Source organism: Hydra vulgaris, chromosome 10, assembly GCF_038396675.1.
Source record: "Hydra vulgaris chromosome 10, alternate assembly HydraT2T_AEP".
Taxonomy (NCBI): Eukaryota; Metazoa; Cnidaria; class Hydrozoa; order Anthoathecata; family Hydridae; genus Hydra; species Hydra vulgaris.
In genome coordinates, this window is record NC_088929.1 from 35,751,869 (window position 1) to 35,767,852 (window position 15,984).

The 15,984-nt window shown below is 28.9% G+C and overlaps 1 protein-coding gene across 1 annotated transcript in view; it reads left to right on the top strand.

Moving 5' to 3' along the window:
* The window catches only part of LOC100211916 (E3 ubiquitin-protein ligase RNFT2), a 33,408-nt gene that overhangs the window by 7,874 nt on the left and 9,550 nt on the right, over nucleotides 1-15,984 (top strand). The window contains exons 2-4 of the mRNA XM_065807901.1: nucleotides 2,461-2,537; nucleotides 2,608-2,708; nucleotides 2,799-2,869. Of these exons, the coding sequence (XP_065663973.1) occupies nucleotides 2,461-2,537; nucleotides 2,608-2,708; nucleotides 2,799-2,869 (249 nt within the window). The remainder of the gene's footprint in view (nucleotides 1-2,460; nucleotides 2,538-2,607; nucleotides 2,709-2,798; nucleotides 2,870-15,984) is intronic.

The window sequence follows — 15,984 nt, forward strand, 5'->3', positions numbered from 1 at the left end:
TGATTGGCTGAAAAAATTGGATTTTATCTGAATTAAAGTTCACTAGACACTGTGAGCCCCATACTGTAGCAGAAGTTAGATACTTTTAAAGCTCAAATGCCCTCTCCAAGCAATCAGAGAGTGTTGGCTTCTAATCATGACAATAATAAATGGTAGTATCATCAGCGAACAATGCCACCTCAGATGTGAGAATATTGGAAAGATTATTAATATAAATTAAAAATAGTATAGGGTCAAGGATAGAACCTTGAGGAACCCCTGAAATTACAGGATATGAAGAGAAGTGCTGTCCATTAAGGACAACTTTTATACTACAATCGGAAAGGATGGATTCAATAATCTTAAAGATGTTACCTTATACACCATAATAAGAAGGCGTATGGAGAAGACCAGGATGCCAAATTCAGATGCCAAATCAAAAGCTTTAGAAATGTCAAGAGCAATAGCCTTAACCTCTCCACCTCTATCTAATGTACAATAAAACCTATCTGTTGTTACTGTTAGCAAACCTGCTGTAGAACGAGAAGATCGAAATCCATCCAAAATCTTAACTATACAAGAGAGTTGGAATAACAGATTTTCCCTTATTAATGATACTGTTAAAGGTTCTCTAGAAGTCACAAGAGCCTAGTTTTTGAGATAAAATATAAAAATTCATGACCTGAGAATAGCAGGCTTTTGCATTAGACAAAACTTTTTTACAATGGTTTCTAGCAATAGTAAACAGACATCTGTTTTCTGGAGAATTCCTTAGCTGATAGATATGAATGTAATGGTTTTGATTAGAAATTGCAGTGGCACAATGTAAGATAAACCAAGGAAAAGAGAATAAAAGAATAAAAGATTACATCCCAGCCTGAATCCGTAAAGTTATGTAATAAGCACATATATCAGTAGGAAGATGAAGGATTTCTACCCAAGGGCCATCACCAAGAAAATCATGGAAAGAGTCCCAGTCAGCTTTAAGGTAGTTGTAAGAGGCATGATAATAGGGGGATTCTGATGATGATGAAGAATGAGATAATAGTTTTAGAGAGATCAAACTGTGATCAGAAGTGCCTAAGGGTGAATGTGGAGTAACTGAGCACTAACTAAGATCAAAAACGAGACATAAGGCGAGTAGAGAAGGTAAATGATTTGGGTTGTCTAGAAAACAAGTTGGAAAGTTGACTATTTGAGTTAGAGATTGAGAAAGGCAAAAGTTGTGGACCTTAATGCCTGCAGAGTCACTGACACTAAAGCCAAGCCATTCAGTGTGATGAGCATTCTAGTCACAAACAACAATGGTATTGGCTGATGGATTAAGAGAGAGGACTTGGTCAGTTTGATCAGAAATATCATCAAAAAAAGTGCAGTCTTGAGATTAAGGAGAGCAATATAGAACAAAAAGAAAAGCGATAGAGTGAAGTGGTGCTAAACAAGATGAGGCAGCCAAACTCGAATTAGTCTCACAAAGAGCAAGTAGGTCTGGTGAACTTTGCAAGAGATAAGACTCAATAGAAGAAAAGTTGCTTCGAAGACCTCGAATATTAGTGTTAGGGTTTAGAGGCCTTGGTGATGACTATGGTTTTTTGTGTTTTATGGTTTTTGGTACTTTTTTCATTTTTAAATTTGTTAAAGAACTTGACTCAAAGCATAGATAGTACTTAGTAGACTATTTAATAGCCCATGGACTAATTGCTTCATTATTATTAATAAACCCTAAGCTATTACAAAGGGCTCCAATTGTGGCCATGATAATGCACATCAAAAGTACAAACAGGGACACCATCTATGCATAACATGGCACTGTTAGTACTTTAATATTTTACAGCTTTTGATAGAATCAGCATCTTTGAGAGCGACCACAGAGTTCGGGAAACCTAACTACCAGTCGGCCTCAGAGGCACAAAACTAAATTTTAGAGCTGTACCCTCATTAGGAGATAATAGAATGAGTTGCCTAATCATAAAAACAGAGACACAAGTAAAACCCATGCATTGAGTCAAGAAGATCCAGCAAGTCTTTGTCTAAGAGGCCTTCTACAAGACAGGAACGCAATGCATTTAACATCTGCCCAAGATGAGTATTTTTATTGAAATACCATCTCTAGCCTTTACTCAACCAAGAGCCCCAAGAAAGTGGGTGTTTTAAGTCGGAGTTGGCTTCTCCTAGCCTTTGCCTAAAAAATTGTATCCTACAAAGCAGCAGGACATGAAGAAGGTTGCACTGGGCTACATGTTACTAGTAGCAGGATAACCTGACCTGACATGTATATATACTCTATAATCCAATCTTCATTTTTATAATGATTTAAACATAAAATATTTTTAAATTTAGTTGCTGTGCATGTTTATACTTGATTCAAAAACCACTGCAGATTTAGTCTCCAATTTTCATTACAAACAGAAAAAAAAGTATAGTTTAAAAATTATTTTTAAAGAATATGTAATTGCATAGTTTTTATTTTTACAATTTTAGGTATTTTGGTTTTAGTTGGGCTTTTTGGAACTTTCTTACATGTCAATAACTCAATAAAAAATCAAGTTGGACTAAAAGTATGGTATTGTTATATTGTTTATTTATATTAAAATGATTGCCCAATAGTTTATTTTATGACTGTTTTAGGAGAAGCGCTTGAATCATGTTTGCCTTGGTATATTCCTTTTCTTAGTTATGAATATTTTCTTCATATATTTTGTATTCAGCACACAGCATCTTGAGAACTGGTCAGTTTTTGTTTTGTTTTTACTATAGAAAAATCAATTTGAAATTTGAAATCGTTTTTTTTTAAGACTAAAAAAAATATTGTTGTTTAGTTTGCTTCTTAAAAAAGCAAGTTTTACAAAGCTTGACTTGTGGACAGTTTTATGGGCAGTTGGAATAACAGGTAAAACTAATTCTTGTTATTTTTGTATATATTGTATGTATATATTTTTTTATACAATTTTTTTTATTATATTTATATTTGTTTGTATTAACTATGACTCGATTATTAAAAGTAATTCTTTGTTTTTTATTATATTTTAAATTTAATAATATGATTTAAAAGTTGACATTTGATATCTTGTATGAAATTCACTTCAACACTATTAAAATTTAGGTAAAATGTTTGCTGGGTAATTTTTACCAGCATCATCCTAATATAATTTAGTTTAAAATTATGACATTTAAATAACATAACAACAACAACAAAATTTTTATCTAAACTTTGCTATTACTATAAGAATGGCTTTTTTTTTGTATTTATGAAAAAATGGAGTCCAAGTATTTGTTTTGATGTATTACCACTGTTGATTAGAGAGCTTTTATATTTTTCTATTTCCAAGACTTCATAGACTTCTTTTTCAATTTTTTTAATCTTTACTTTAGGTGGTCTTGTTTTTTCTCTTACTTGCAGTTTATTTTATAAATAAATTTCCTAGGCTATTGTACTTTGATTCATTTCTGAATGTTAAGTTTCCTAGTAAGCATTTGGTTTTAAATCAATTCTATCTAGTTTTCCTGATTAATTTTATAAGGCCTGAATATACCCTAGGTAATTTTATTGGTATCCTTGATAAAAAGGTTATAGGAAGGGTATTATAATTTGATTAGTTTTTTATTTTTTTTGATCTGAACCTAGTTTATTATAATTTTTTTTTTTTTTTTTTTATAAATTATTCACCTCCCCAAGGCCCGAGGGGGGCCACTACAGTCGAGGAGGCTACTCATTTTTTTTTGTGTTTTTTATTTTTTAGTTGTTATTCCTGGTGCAACCCTCTCTCAACTCTTTAACTCCGAAACACGAACCTTTCAGAGCAAGGTCGCTGCGCTGAGAGACTAAGTTGAGCGCGATACTTCCAGAGACGTGGTGGGAGTCGAACTCCAAACCTCTCACTTACAAAGCGAGCGCTCTTACCACTACACCACTACCGCATATATTATAATTTTTCTTAACCTAGAAAGCAAAATCCTTTAGCTTTTTTTTTGTCATACCTGTGCTCAGTAAAATCTTGAATCGAGAAGTTATCTTGTAAATAAGACCTGCTGAATATCAAATAGGCTCTGTCTATGCAGTATGCATGCGATCATAGTTCAATAGTCATAGTTTTAATATTATATTATATGCTGATGGTACTGGTAACTCCATAATCCAGCAAAAATTTCAAATAAATATAAACAGTAATAAAGTTCTTATTATCTAATCTTTTACATTGTATAAATATGCATATATACATATACCTTTTGTGGTAAAAAAACAGCACTTAACTACTCTATGACATCTAAAAAGGCAAAATTAAGTAAGGATTATGTCAAAACACATTAATTAAATTTATGAATCTCAATTAAATTTATTGTTTTTCAAAAAAAGACAAAAAAGACAAATTAAAAGACTAGAATGTTTTGAAAAACATTCTGAATATTTTTAAAAACATACTAAATGTTTTTATTTTTATTTTTAAATAAAAATATTCTGATAGTTTTTATTTTTATTTTTTTACTGCAAAACATTCGCAGAGTGTTGCTACATCAACTATCTCATAGCCTGCTGCTACAAGGGAGTGCTGCTTAATTGACTATCTTATAACCAGCTACTTCAGGAAGTGCTGCTACATCAACTGAAGGTTTAATTTGGCCAGGCAAAATTTACCTCTAGTCTATAAAATAATTAAAAAAAGTTTTCCTGGTTTTTAAATTATTTTTTCCTGGTTTTTAAATTATTTTTGCATAATTGTTTACAATGTAAACAATTATGCAAAAAAATAAATAATGATAAAAATTGAATTTTTGAGATGTTTTGATGGTTTTCTCAATATAACATAACGCGACATCCGACTGGTTTTGGTCAGATGCGTCACATATATATATATATATATATATATATATATATATATATATATATATATATATATATATATATATATATATATACATATATATATATATATATATATATATATATATATATATATATATATATATATATATATATATACATATATATATATATATACATATATATATATATATATATATATATATATATATATATATATATATATATATATATATATATATATATATATATATATATGCTATATATATATATGCATATATATATATATATATATATATATATATATATATATATATATATATATATATATATATATATATATATATATATATATATATATGCATATATATATATATGCATATATATATATATGCATATATATATATATATATATATATATATATATATATATATATATATATATATATATATATATATATATATATATTGTCAGGTCAGCTTATCTTGCTACTGGTAACATGTAACCCAGCACAATCTACTTTATGATTGAGATTTATCCTGCTGCCTTGTAGGATACGCCTTTTTAGGCAAAAGCTAGGAGATGCCAGCTCCGACTTAAAACACCCCCTGCCTTGGGGCTCTTGGTCGAGTAAAGGCTAGAGATGGTGGCTCGATAAAAATACTCATCTTGGGCAGATGTTAAATTGCATCCGGCTACTGTCTTGTAGAAGGCCTCCTAGGCAAAGACTTAAGGGATAAACAGGTTCTATTTGTTAACCAGCTTTGCACCCCTTCTTCATCTATTAGGCTGGCACAGATGTATTTTTAATACATTGTTTCCTGTTTAGGATGTTGAATGCTGGATCTTCTTGACTCAATGCATGGGTTTTGCTTGTGTCTCTGTTTTTATGACTAGGCAACTCATTCTATTATCTCCTAATGAGGGTACAGCTCTAAAACTCAGTTTTATGGTTCTGAGGCCGGCTGGTAGTCAGGTTTCCCGAACTCTGTGGTAGCTCTCAGAGAGGCTGATTCCATCAACAGCTGAAAAATATCAAAGTATTAACAGTGCCATGTTGCGCATGGATGGTGTCCTTGTTTGTACTTTTGGTGTGCTTTGCGGAGACCACATTTGGAGCCCTTTGTTACGGCTTAGGGTTTATTAGTAGTAATGAGGCAATTGCTTCGGCTATTAAACCGTGTTCTGAGTACTATCCATGCTTTGAGTCAAGTTCTTCAATCTAATTTTAAAATTAATAAAGTACCAAAAACTATAAAACCCAAAAAACCATCATCATCACCAAGTTCTCTAAACCTATCGTTCACTAATATTCGTGGTCTTCGAAGTAATTTTTCTTCTGTTGAGTCTTATCTCTTGCAAAGTTCACCTGACCTACTTGCTCTTTGTGAGACTAATTTGAGTTCAGCTGTCTCATCTTGCAATCTTAGTGTTGATGGTTGATATCTTCCTTTAATTCATAAAGACTCCAATAGTCACATGCTTGGCCTGGGCATTTACATTCGTAAGTATTCACCCATTTGTCATGAAACTAGATTTGAATCCACAGACTATTCTTTCATGTGCTTTTGTTTAGCACCACTTCACTCTATTGCCTTTCTATTTGTTCTATATGGCTCTCCTTCATCTCAAAACTGCACTCTTTTTGATGTTATTTCTGATCATATTGACCAAGCCCTCTCTCTTTATCCATCAGCTAATATAGTTGTTGTCGGTGACTTTAATGCTCACCACTCTGAATGGCTTGGCTCTAGTGTCAGTGACTCTGCAGGCTTTAAAGCCCACAACTTTTGCCTTTCACAATCCCTAACTCAAATAGTCAACTTTCCAACTCGCTTTCCTAACAACCCGAATCATTTACCTTCTCTACACGACTTATGTCTTGTTTCTGATCCTAGTCAATGCTCAGTTTCTCCACATTCACCCTTAAATGCTTCTGATCACAGTTTGATCTCTCTAAAACTAATATCTCATTCTTCTTCATCACCTGAATCCCCCTATTATCGTACCTCTTACAACTATGAGCATCTTACATAACATCGTGGATTCAGGCTACCATGGAATCTTTAGTTCCCTCTTGACGATTCCAGGTCAAGCCTCACTCTCCCCCCATGGTTTTCCTTGCACTGTGCTTCTGCAATTGCCAATCCAAACCGTTACTTCCATAATTATCAGCAAAATAATTCTGCAGAAAACAGGCGTCTGTTTATTACTGCTAGAAACCATTGTAAATTGTTTTGCCTAACGCCAAAGCCCGTTATTTTCAGGTCATGAAATCTTGCATCTCATCTCAAAAATTAGGCTCTCGTGACTTCTGGAGAATCTGTAATTGTATCAATAATAAGGGCAAATCTTTAATTCGACCTCTCTTGTATGGTTCAGAATTTGTCACCTCACCTAAAGACAAAGCTGAATTGTTTGCTAAAAACTTTTCATCAATTTTATCTCTTGATTTCACTGGTTGCGTTCTACCTGATATTGCCAACAAACAGGTTGATCCATTGCTTGACATTTGTATCACTCCAGCTTCTGTATCTAAAGTGATTTCCTGCCTAGACTCTTCTACAGCTTGTGGCCCAGACAACATACCTGTTATTGTCTTGCAGAAGTGTTCTCCGAAGCTGTCGTCTGTACTCTCAAAACTATTTAACAAGTGCTTATCAGAGTCTTGTTTTCCAGCCTGCTGGAAAGCGGCATCCGTTATCTCTATCTTCAAGAATTCTGGAGAGCAATCTGATTTGTCTAACTACCGTCATAAGCAAGGTTTTTGAATCTTTAATTAACAAGCACTTAATCTCTCATCTTGAATCTAATAAGTTACTTTCTGACCATCAATATGGATTTCGATCTTCTCGTTTCACAGCTGATTTGCTAACAGTAATAACTGATAAGTTTTATCTTGCATTAAATAAAGGGGGAGAGGTTAAGGCCATTGCTCTTGACATTTCAAAAGTTTTTGATAATGTTTGGCATGTTGGTCTTCTCCTTAAGCTTTCATGTTATGGTGTATCTGGCAACATCTTTAAGATTATTGAATCCTTCCTTTCAATCGTAGCATAAAAGTTGTCCTCGATGGACAGCACTCTTCTTCTTATTCTATAACTTCAGGGGTTCCTCAAGGTTCTATCCTTGGCCCTATACTCTTTTTAATTTACATCAACGATCTTCCAGATATTCTTACATCTAAGGTGGCATTGTTTGCTGATGATACTACCATTTATTCTTATCGTGATAAAAAACCAACACTCTCTGATTGCTTGGAGGGGGCATTTGAGCTTGAAAAGGATCTAACTTCTGCTACAGCATGGGGCTCACAGTGGCTGGTGAACTTTAATACAGATAAAACTCAATTTTTTTAAGCCAATCGTTATCACAACAATTTAGATCTTCCTATATTTATGAACGGTGATGTACTCGATGAGTCATCTACTCTTCATCTTCTAGGATTAACTCTTACTTCCAATCTTTCTTGGAAACCATATATCAAATCTGTTGCAAAATTAGCATCTGCTAAGGTTGCATCTCTTTATTGAGCTTGTCACTTTCTTACTTTGGATTCTATTCTCTATCTCTATAAATCTCAAATCCAGCCTTGTATGGAATACTGATGCCATATCTGGGGCGGATCTTCTAACGATGTCCTTTCTCTTTTAGACAAGGTGCAAAAACGCATTGTAAACATAGTTAGACCTGCTCTTGCAGCCAACCTCCAACCATTATCACATCATCGTAATGTTGCTTCTCTTTCTCTTTTCTATAAATGCGATAATGGGCACTGCTCTAAAGAGCTAGCCTCTCTTGTGCCATCTACTAAAATTCATTCTTGTGTTACTCGTTATTCAATAAAGTCTCATCCTTTTTCTGTGACTGTTCCTAAGTGTTCCAAAAAGGCTTATTCGTCTAGTTTTTTTCCTCGAACATCGGCTCTTTGGAATTCCCTTTCTACTTCATCTTGTTTTCCTGATTCATATAATTTGCAATCCTTTAAGTTGTCCGTCAATCGTTATCATGCTCTACAATCTTCAACTTTTCTCTTTCAGTAACTTCCAACTTTAATTAGTAGCTGCTTGCAGCCTTGTTGGAAGCGAAGATGTTTAAATATATATATATATATAGATATATATATATATATATATATAAATCAAGCCTTCTCTGAAGATGTGTGTGGTTGCACCCCTTAAATTACCACGCATACAATATTTTTCTTTGATAACTTGACCATGGTTTTTTTTTTGCAAACATTGATAACTTGCGTGTTTAAATGCGCTAAAAAAACCAAACTAATTTTGAGAGAAAATTAAAAATAAACAAACCATAAACTGAAAAGAGAAACAAACTTAACAAATGATAAAATAAATAAAGGAATAACCTGAGAAAATAAAAGAATAAAACTAGTATTTTTTTTAATGTAAAAGCACCTCTATAGTTCAAACTTAATTAATTTAATTTAAAAGCATTTTAATTAATAGTTTAAAAGGATCCCAAAGTGCCGAGACAAGTTGTGCTCATTTTAAAGAGAATGATAAAAATAAATGTTTGGGCAGAATTTTTATAAGTAAAACAAAATAATAAATGTATACTAACAAAAACAAACATTGTTGTTTTACTCAAAACTCGCCATCTCCGCATTAGCCAATCTCTCAAAGTCTTCAAAATATACGCCGCAATCTACAGACTTCATAATTAATTTAAGTGCGTTTAATTCCAAAGAGTTTTAGTAAAAACCGTCATTGTAGAATTTTTTTTCTTTTGAATCAATATTATTTGTTTTTGTTTTATTTGTTTTTTAAAATAAGCGTTTATTATCAATCTTTTGACTTTTCTATAAATTTAATAAGAAGCTAAAGAAAAGAATGTTTTTTTATAGAGTGCGCGAGAACCAAGTAAATTTAAGATTTTAATGTTAAAATATAATAAATATTCAAAAAAGTGGTTGATCACCTTATATATTCTGAATCTTTTTTTTTTTTATGTAAACAATGTGAACTTTTTTTCTAAGCCGTTTATCACTAAGATGTTTTTGTTCTTATATCGAAATGACATTTTATAAATTCTTAAATTTTTAATTAATAAAGAATTTTGGTAAATGACATCATTTATGACAAGATTTAAGAATTCAGCAAATATCTCTGCTGAATTCTTAAATCTTCAGTTATAAAATATTTATAGATTTTACACTTAACAAATTTGCAGACAGCTTTTTATTAATAAAAGCAATAGTTTATGTTGTATGGCAATAATTCAAGACAGATGGCAATTAAAATTGGCATTGTGTCCCAATGCGTATTAAAAAACATAATGTATTTAATACTTCCCAATTTATGTCATATTTGGCAAGTATTTTATATTAATCTGTCTTAAAATTAAAAATCAAAAACTACCGAAATTGACAATAAAAAGTTTTTCATTAAATGATTTCAGTTTTAAAATTTACTCGACAATGCTACACTTTTTTGCAGTCTTGACCAATAATTGTTTAATTTTAAAAATAAAATAAAATAAGCAATACATGTTTTACAGAATAATTTTCATTAAATATATTCTCACATGATTAAATAACAATTTCAAGAATACTTGTAACCAATGAAAGGTTTACCAAATAAATGCTGTTAATTAAACTTTCATAAGGTTAACTCTTTTGCTACTAGCCATTTTGACAAAAATCTTTACGCAGTGACTGCACATTTTTTTGAATAAAATTTGGAAAGGCATAACATGGCAACTAATTAAAATTCGAATAGTAAATCTCTTTAAAAGCATAACAAACTATATATCAATAGAAAGCTAAACAAATGAACTTTTTAATTAAATGAGTTTTTAACACACATCATTGAAAAATAAGAAATGTAAAGTGCTTAAAACCATTGTTTTATAAATAGTAATTAAAACATCCAAAAGTCCAAAGCAAAACTTATTAAATGTATTAAAAGAATGTTTTTCAAGACAAAAAAAAGACGTTTTTAATTACTTAGCTAAATACTAACACACTTCTACGAGTTAAATTTTACAGTGTTAATGCTGCTTTATTTTACATTTAAATTTAAAGAAGTTTTTTTTAATCAAGGGCTACTCAAGATTTTTTAACTTTGTCAAGTGATAACTTTTTATAATAACACAATATGACTCTTATTTGTTCTTGATTATGTAGAGAATTAAATCTTGAGAACAAACAAATTATATGTGTCTAGAGTAAATTTATGTACAAAACAAGATAAATTGTGAACCATATTCAAAAGCTGCCACCAGCGGCTTGCAGTTAAAATTTAAAAAAATCAAAAGCCCCTGTCAGCGTCTTGTAGCAGTGTTAAATAATTTTAAAAATAATACAAATAATTTTTTTAACAGAATCTTGATAAAGATTATCATTTGATAATAATAAATACAACACAAAAAATAATTTATGGCAATCGACAAGCCTAAAATATCTAAAGTATTATATTTTTAATGCCAACTTTGCGAAATTTAGAAAATAAAACAAATAAGAAAATTCAACAGTAATTTATAATGAAAAAAAAAACTTTTATATGAAATAAGTAACTAAAACATTTCTTTAGTAATCTATTATAATAATTTTAAAAAATTTTATAATTTGATAAAAAAAAAGAATTTTCAGATTTCTTATAGAAATTCTACGATGACATCATTTACTAAAACTCTTTGGAATTAAATGTGCTTGAATAAATTATGAAGTCTGTAGATTGCAGCATATATTTTAAAGATTTTGAGAAATTGGTAAACGTGGAGATAACAAGCTTCAAGTAAAACAACAAAGTTTGTTTTTGTTGGTATACATTTATTATTTTGTTTTACTTAAAAAATTCTGCCCAAACTTTTTTTTTTTTTTTAATCATTCTCTTTAAAATGAACACAGCTTGTATCTGCACTTTGGGGTCCCTTTAAAGCTAATAGTTTTTCCTATTTTGCCACATTGATGTAGCGCTTAGGTTGATAGAATGTGTCACTTAAGAATCGTGACTGTTATATCGGCATAGGTTATGAGTTCAAATCCTTTTAATATAAAAGTTTTTTATGTTATATTTTCTTAGAAAAAAATTACATTAGAAAAGGTCAAAGTTTCAAATTTTTTAATAATTAAGTTTCGAAATAGTTTGGATTAAGCTTGGATTAAATAACTTTGAAACGTTGATTTTTTGAAAAGTCTTTGTAGTAAAACACTTTGAAATTAAATAAAAACTATTAGTTTTATGCTTTTATTTTTTGTGGTTTATTTATTTTATCTTTTCACTATTTATTTTATTCCTTATGATTTTTTATTTTTTTAGTTTAGTTTTGCATTTTTATGTTTTTATATCTCTTTCCAATTTATAGTTTGTTCATTTTTAATTTTAATTTGAGTTTACATTTGTTTATTCAGTGCATTTTCTTAACTTGCTAGCTTAAAACATGCAAGGAGTTTTGGCCAAGTTGTCAAAATAAAATATTATATGTGTAGTCATATAAGGTCTGCGACTGCACGTGTCTCCTGAGAAGGCTTTGATGCATATATATACATTATATATATATATATATATATATATATATATATATATATATATATATATATATATATATATATATATATATATATATATATGTATATATATATATATATATATATATATATATATATACATATGTATATATATATATATATGTATATATATATATGTATGTATATTCATACATTTATATATACATATACATACTGTGTGGCAGAATAGTGTTGCTAAATCTTGATTGTTGCAAATTTTTAATGCTGCAAATTTTATTGTCGAAAATGTAAAAAAGGAATAGTGTTGCAAATTGCAGCATTATTGATTGTCGAATAACAGAACAAGGAATAATTTCGCAAAGGAGTTTAATGAATAGTGTCAAAACAAAAAAAAGAAATAGTGTCGCAAATGAATTTAATGAATAGTGTCGAAATTAGAAAAAAGGAGCTATGTCCTAAAGGAGTTTAATAAATAGTAACAAAAATAAAAAAATAATGATAACTATAAATGTGTATTTAGATAGCATGTCTGATGTCATACTCAAATAGCCTGCTACCAGGGGCTTCAGTGCATACATTGACTATCAAATAGCTTGACCCATAAGGAAGTACTGCTACATCAATTGAGGTTTTGGCATGGGGCAGCAATCTTTTTTTTTATTATTCTTTGTTTTTTTCTGTTTTTTTTTTGTAAAAGTTATATGCTATAAAGATAAGCAAAATGAGTAAGCAATTGCTGAAATTAACTGTTTGGGACACTTTTTCGTTTTTACTATTTGCGACACTATTCCTTTTTTTTCTTTTCGTCACTGTTCATTAAATTCATTTGCAACACTATTCTCTTTTATTTGAGACTTTAGGACTTTTTAGTATATTCGATACTATTCTAAATTTCATTTTTCGACACTATTCCTGTCATCCATATGTACATATATATATGATAAAAAAAGTATAATTGTAAAATGTTATTTTAACCAATTAATTTATTTGCATAATCAGAATTAATATAGTGTGAAAATGGAGCTTACATGTTCAAATTTTTTTGGTCAGATTTTATACTTTATAAAATATATATATTTGAAGATAATAACGAATGAACTTTTGCAATTTTCATCTAACTTAAGTTAATAAAACATGTTAAAGTTTTGTTTTTTCCAAAATTTAGTTTAAAAACTTAAGTTTTTTAATAATATATGCGAAAGAATATTAAATGTTTTTACATTTAAAGTTTTGAATTACGATGCTTAGTTAAAGGACATTTTTAATTTAAGTTTGTGTAACGCAAGTTAAAACTAAATATGCTTTTAAACTAAATATGCTTTTAATGTAAGTTAAAACTAAATATGCATTTACCAAAGTTCTAGTGCTTTTTCATTAACAAAATGAATTACATCATTAAGTAATTCTTATTTCATCGCTTTGGTTTGACAAGGTTTTAAACTGAAAATTTTTATATAAGGAGAGTTTAGGAAAAACTTTTTTTTTTTATATTTAAAATTATTTATATTATTGTTTTTTTGTTTATTTATGTATTCTTATTTTGGTTGACATATAACATAAATAAATAAAAATAAGATCTATATAAATATTTTTATTCAGACATCAAAAAAAAAAAAAAAAAAAAAAAATTTGTTATTCTCCTAATATAAAAAAAAATCAGTTAAAACCTTTTTTATTTTTGTTTTATTAAAACAAATCAACGTAAGAAAAATAAGGCAATACGCATAAGAAGTAAGAAGTGTAAGTAAAAACTTTGACAAGCCAAAGATTTTCTTATGTAAATGACTCAAATAAACATTAATAAAGTTGTAATACTAAAATAGTTTTTTAAAGTTGCTCATGGTCTTGCAGGAAAAATGTTTTTGACTTGATAACTTCCATAAATGTTATGAAAAATTACTCAGGAAGAGTGCCACCAGTCTTTTAAAATTTCCTTTGTTAATTATTTTTAATGAATGAGTTCGTACTTTTGCAATTCTTTTGTTACGTAAGTCTAACTCTCAATAATAGATGTAAAAAATCCACGATAAAATTGCTCTGTAAGGTAAGTGATGTAACATAATTTAAATAAATAGTATCAAAAAAACCAGTTTATTTTCTTCAACTGGTAACCTCTGATAAATTTGTATATACTTTTAAAATTAGCATAGAATTCTCAACATCTTGTAAAAATTTCTAATACAAACCGCTTTCCTAATTCGCAGAAATCTGACCTAAAAGTTGAAGCAATTTTTTTACCATGTTTTCCATGTAATGTAAGTTAAGTGGCATTTTTAGTAATAAGTTCGCCCTCTTTTGGCTTGATTCAAAACTTATTAGCTTATTTTATTCTTCAGACTAACAGCTTTCATATAAAATAGCTACAAGTTTAATTTACAGTTTAAATAAATAAAAGTAAAGATAAAGTTGTTGCGCATGTAACGTAAGTTTAAAATGGAAATGACCATTTATATATATATATATATATATATATATATATATATATATATATATATATATATATATATATATATATATATATATATATATATATATATATATATATATATATATATATATATATAGCGGCTATTCTGAACCGTTTTCTATATTGCTGCAATTAAAATTTATAATTACTGTCTGCGAGCGTTAAAGATCTTTTAAATTTTTCATTTTTCATTTTTAATTTCAAAGTTATTTGAATAAAAGAATTTTAAAAAACTAAAGTTCTCTTGTTCAAATAGATTTTTTTAAAGTATTCCCAAAAAATAACTTGTGTATTTATAGAAAATGTTTAATCTTGATATCCCTTTGAATAAATGAAAAATATAAAAAAAATGGTATTGCATTTTATATAATATATATGTATATATATATATATTATATATATATACAACATAAGAAATATTTGTATGGCTAACTTTTGCAAGTCTTTAAGTTTATTAGTTGAGTAACTTAACTGTATTAACTTAACTGGTTGTTTTGATTTAGTTTATGGGTAAATTTACTGTGATGTACTTTATCTAATAAATAAATCAAAACAGATTTAACTTTAAAATAGAAGTAGGATATTATTAGCTTCCACACAGAGATTTTAAGAAATTTAAATTCAAAAGCGCTTTTTGTTAAATGAAAATCTCCATGCAAGAGAGCAAATGATGCTTCTATTTAAAAGATAAATTTAGCAAGGCGTACTTTATGACCCGTTTATGTACTTTGTTTATTTATTCATTTTACCACCCAAATTACAGGTTAAAATAACAAAGTGTATAAAACTAATAGTTTATACCATTAGTGTGAAGTTTAATTTAGATTTTTTTTTTTGAATATCTTCTTCCATCAAGTTTTCAAATATGGTTCTTTTTTATTTGGTATTACAGAATTTGAAGGACTTGTTTAGAGTTGCTGCTACTTTATCTTCTATGTCAGCATTTGTCACAATGATTTTTTCAAAGTCTAGCAAACACTGGGCAAAGTTTAGCTTCAGTTGGTTGCAAATTTGCATTACTTCATTGTTAAAATGGTTATCCTTATTAATCTTTGATACTTGTGCCAAAATCAGTGAAAAAACAAGTCCCAGTAGTCTGATAAACAGATTTAATTTATTTCGAATGAAAATGGTAGACACGTCATCAATTTTATACTTTATGTATAATTTATGTACTAGGGTCAATCAAAAAGTTCATATTATCAATTTTTTTTTTTATAACAAAG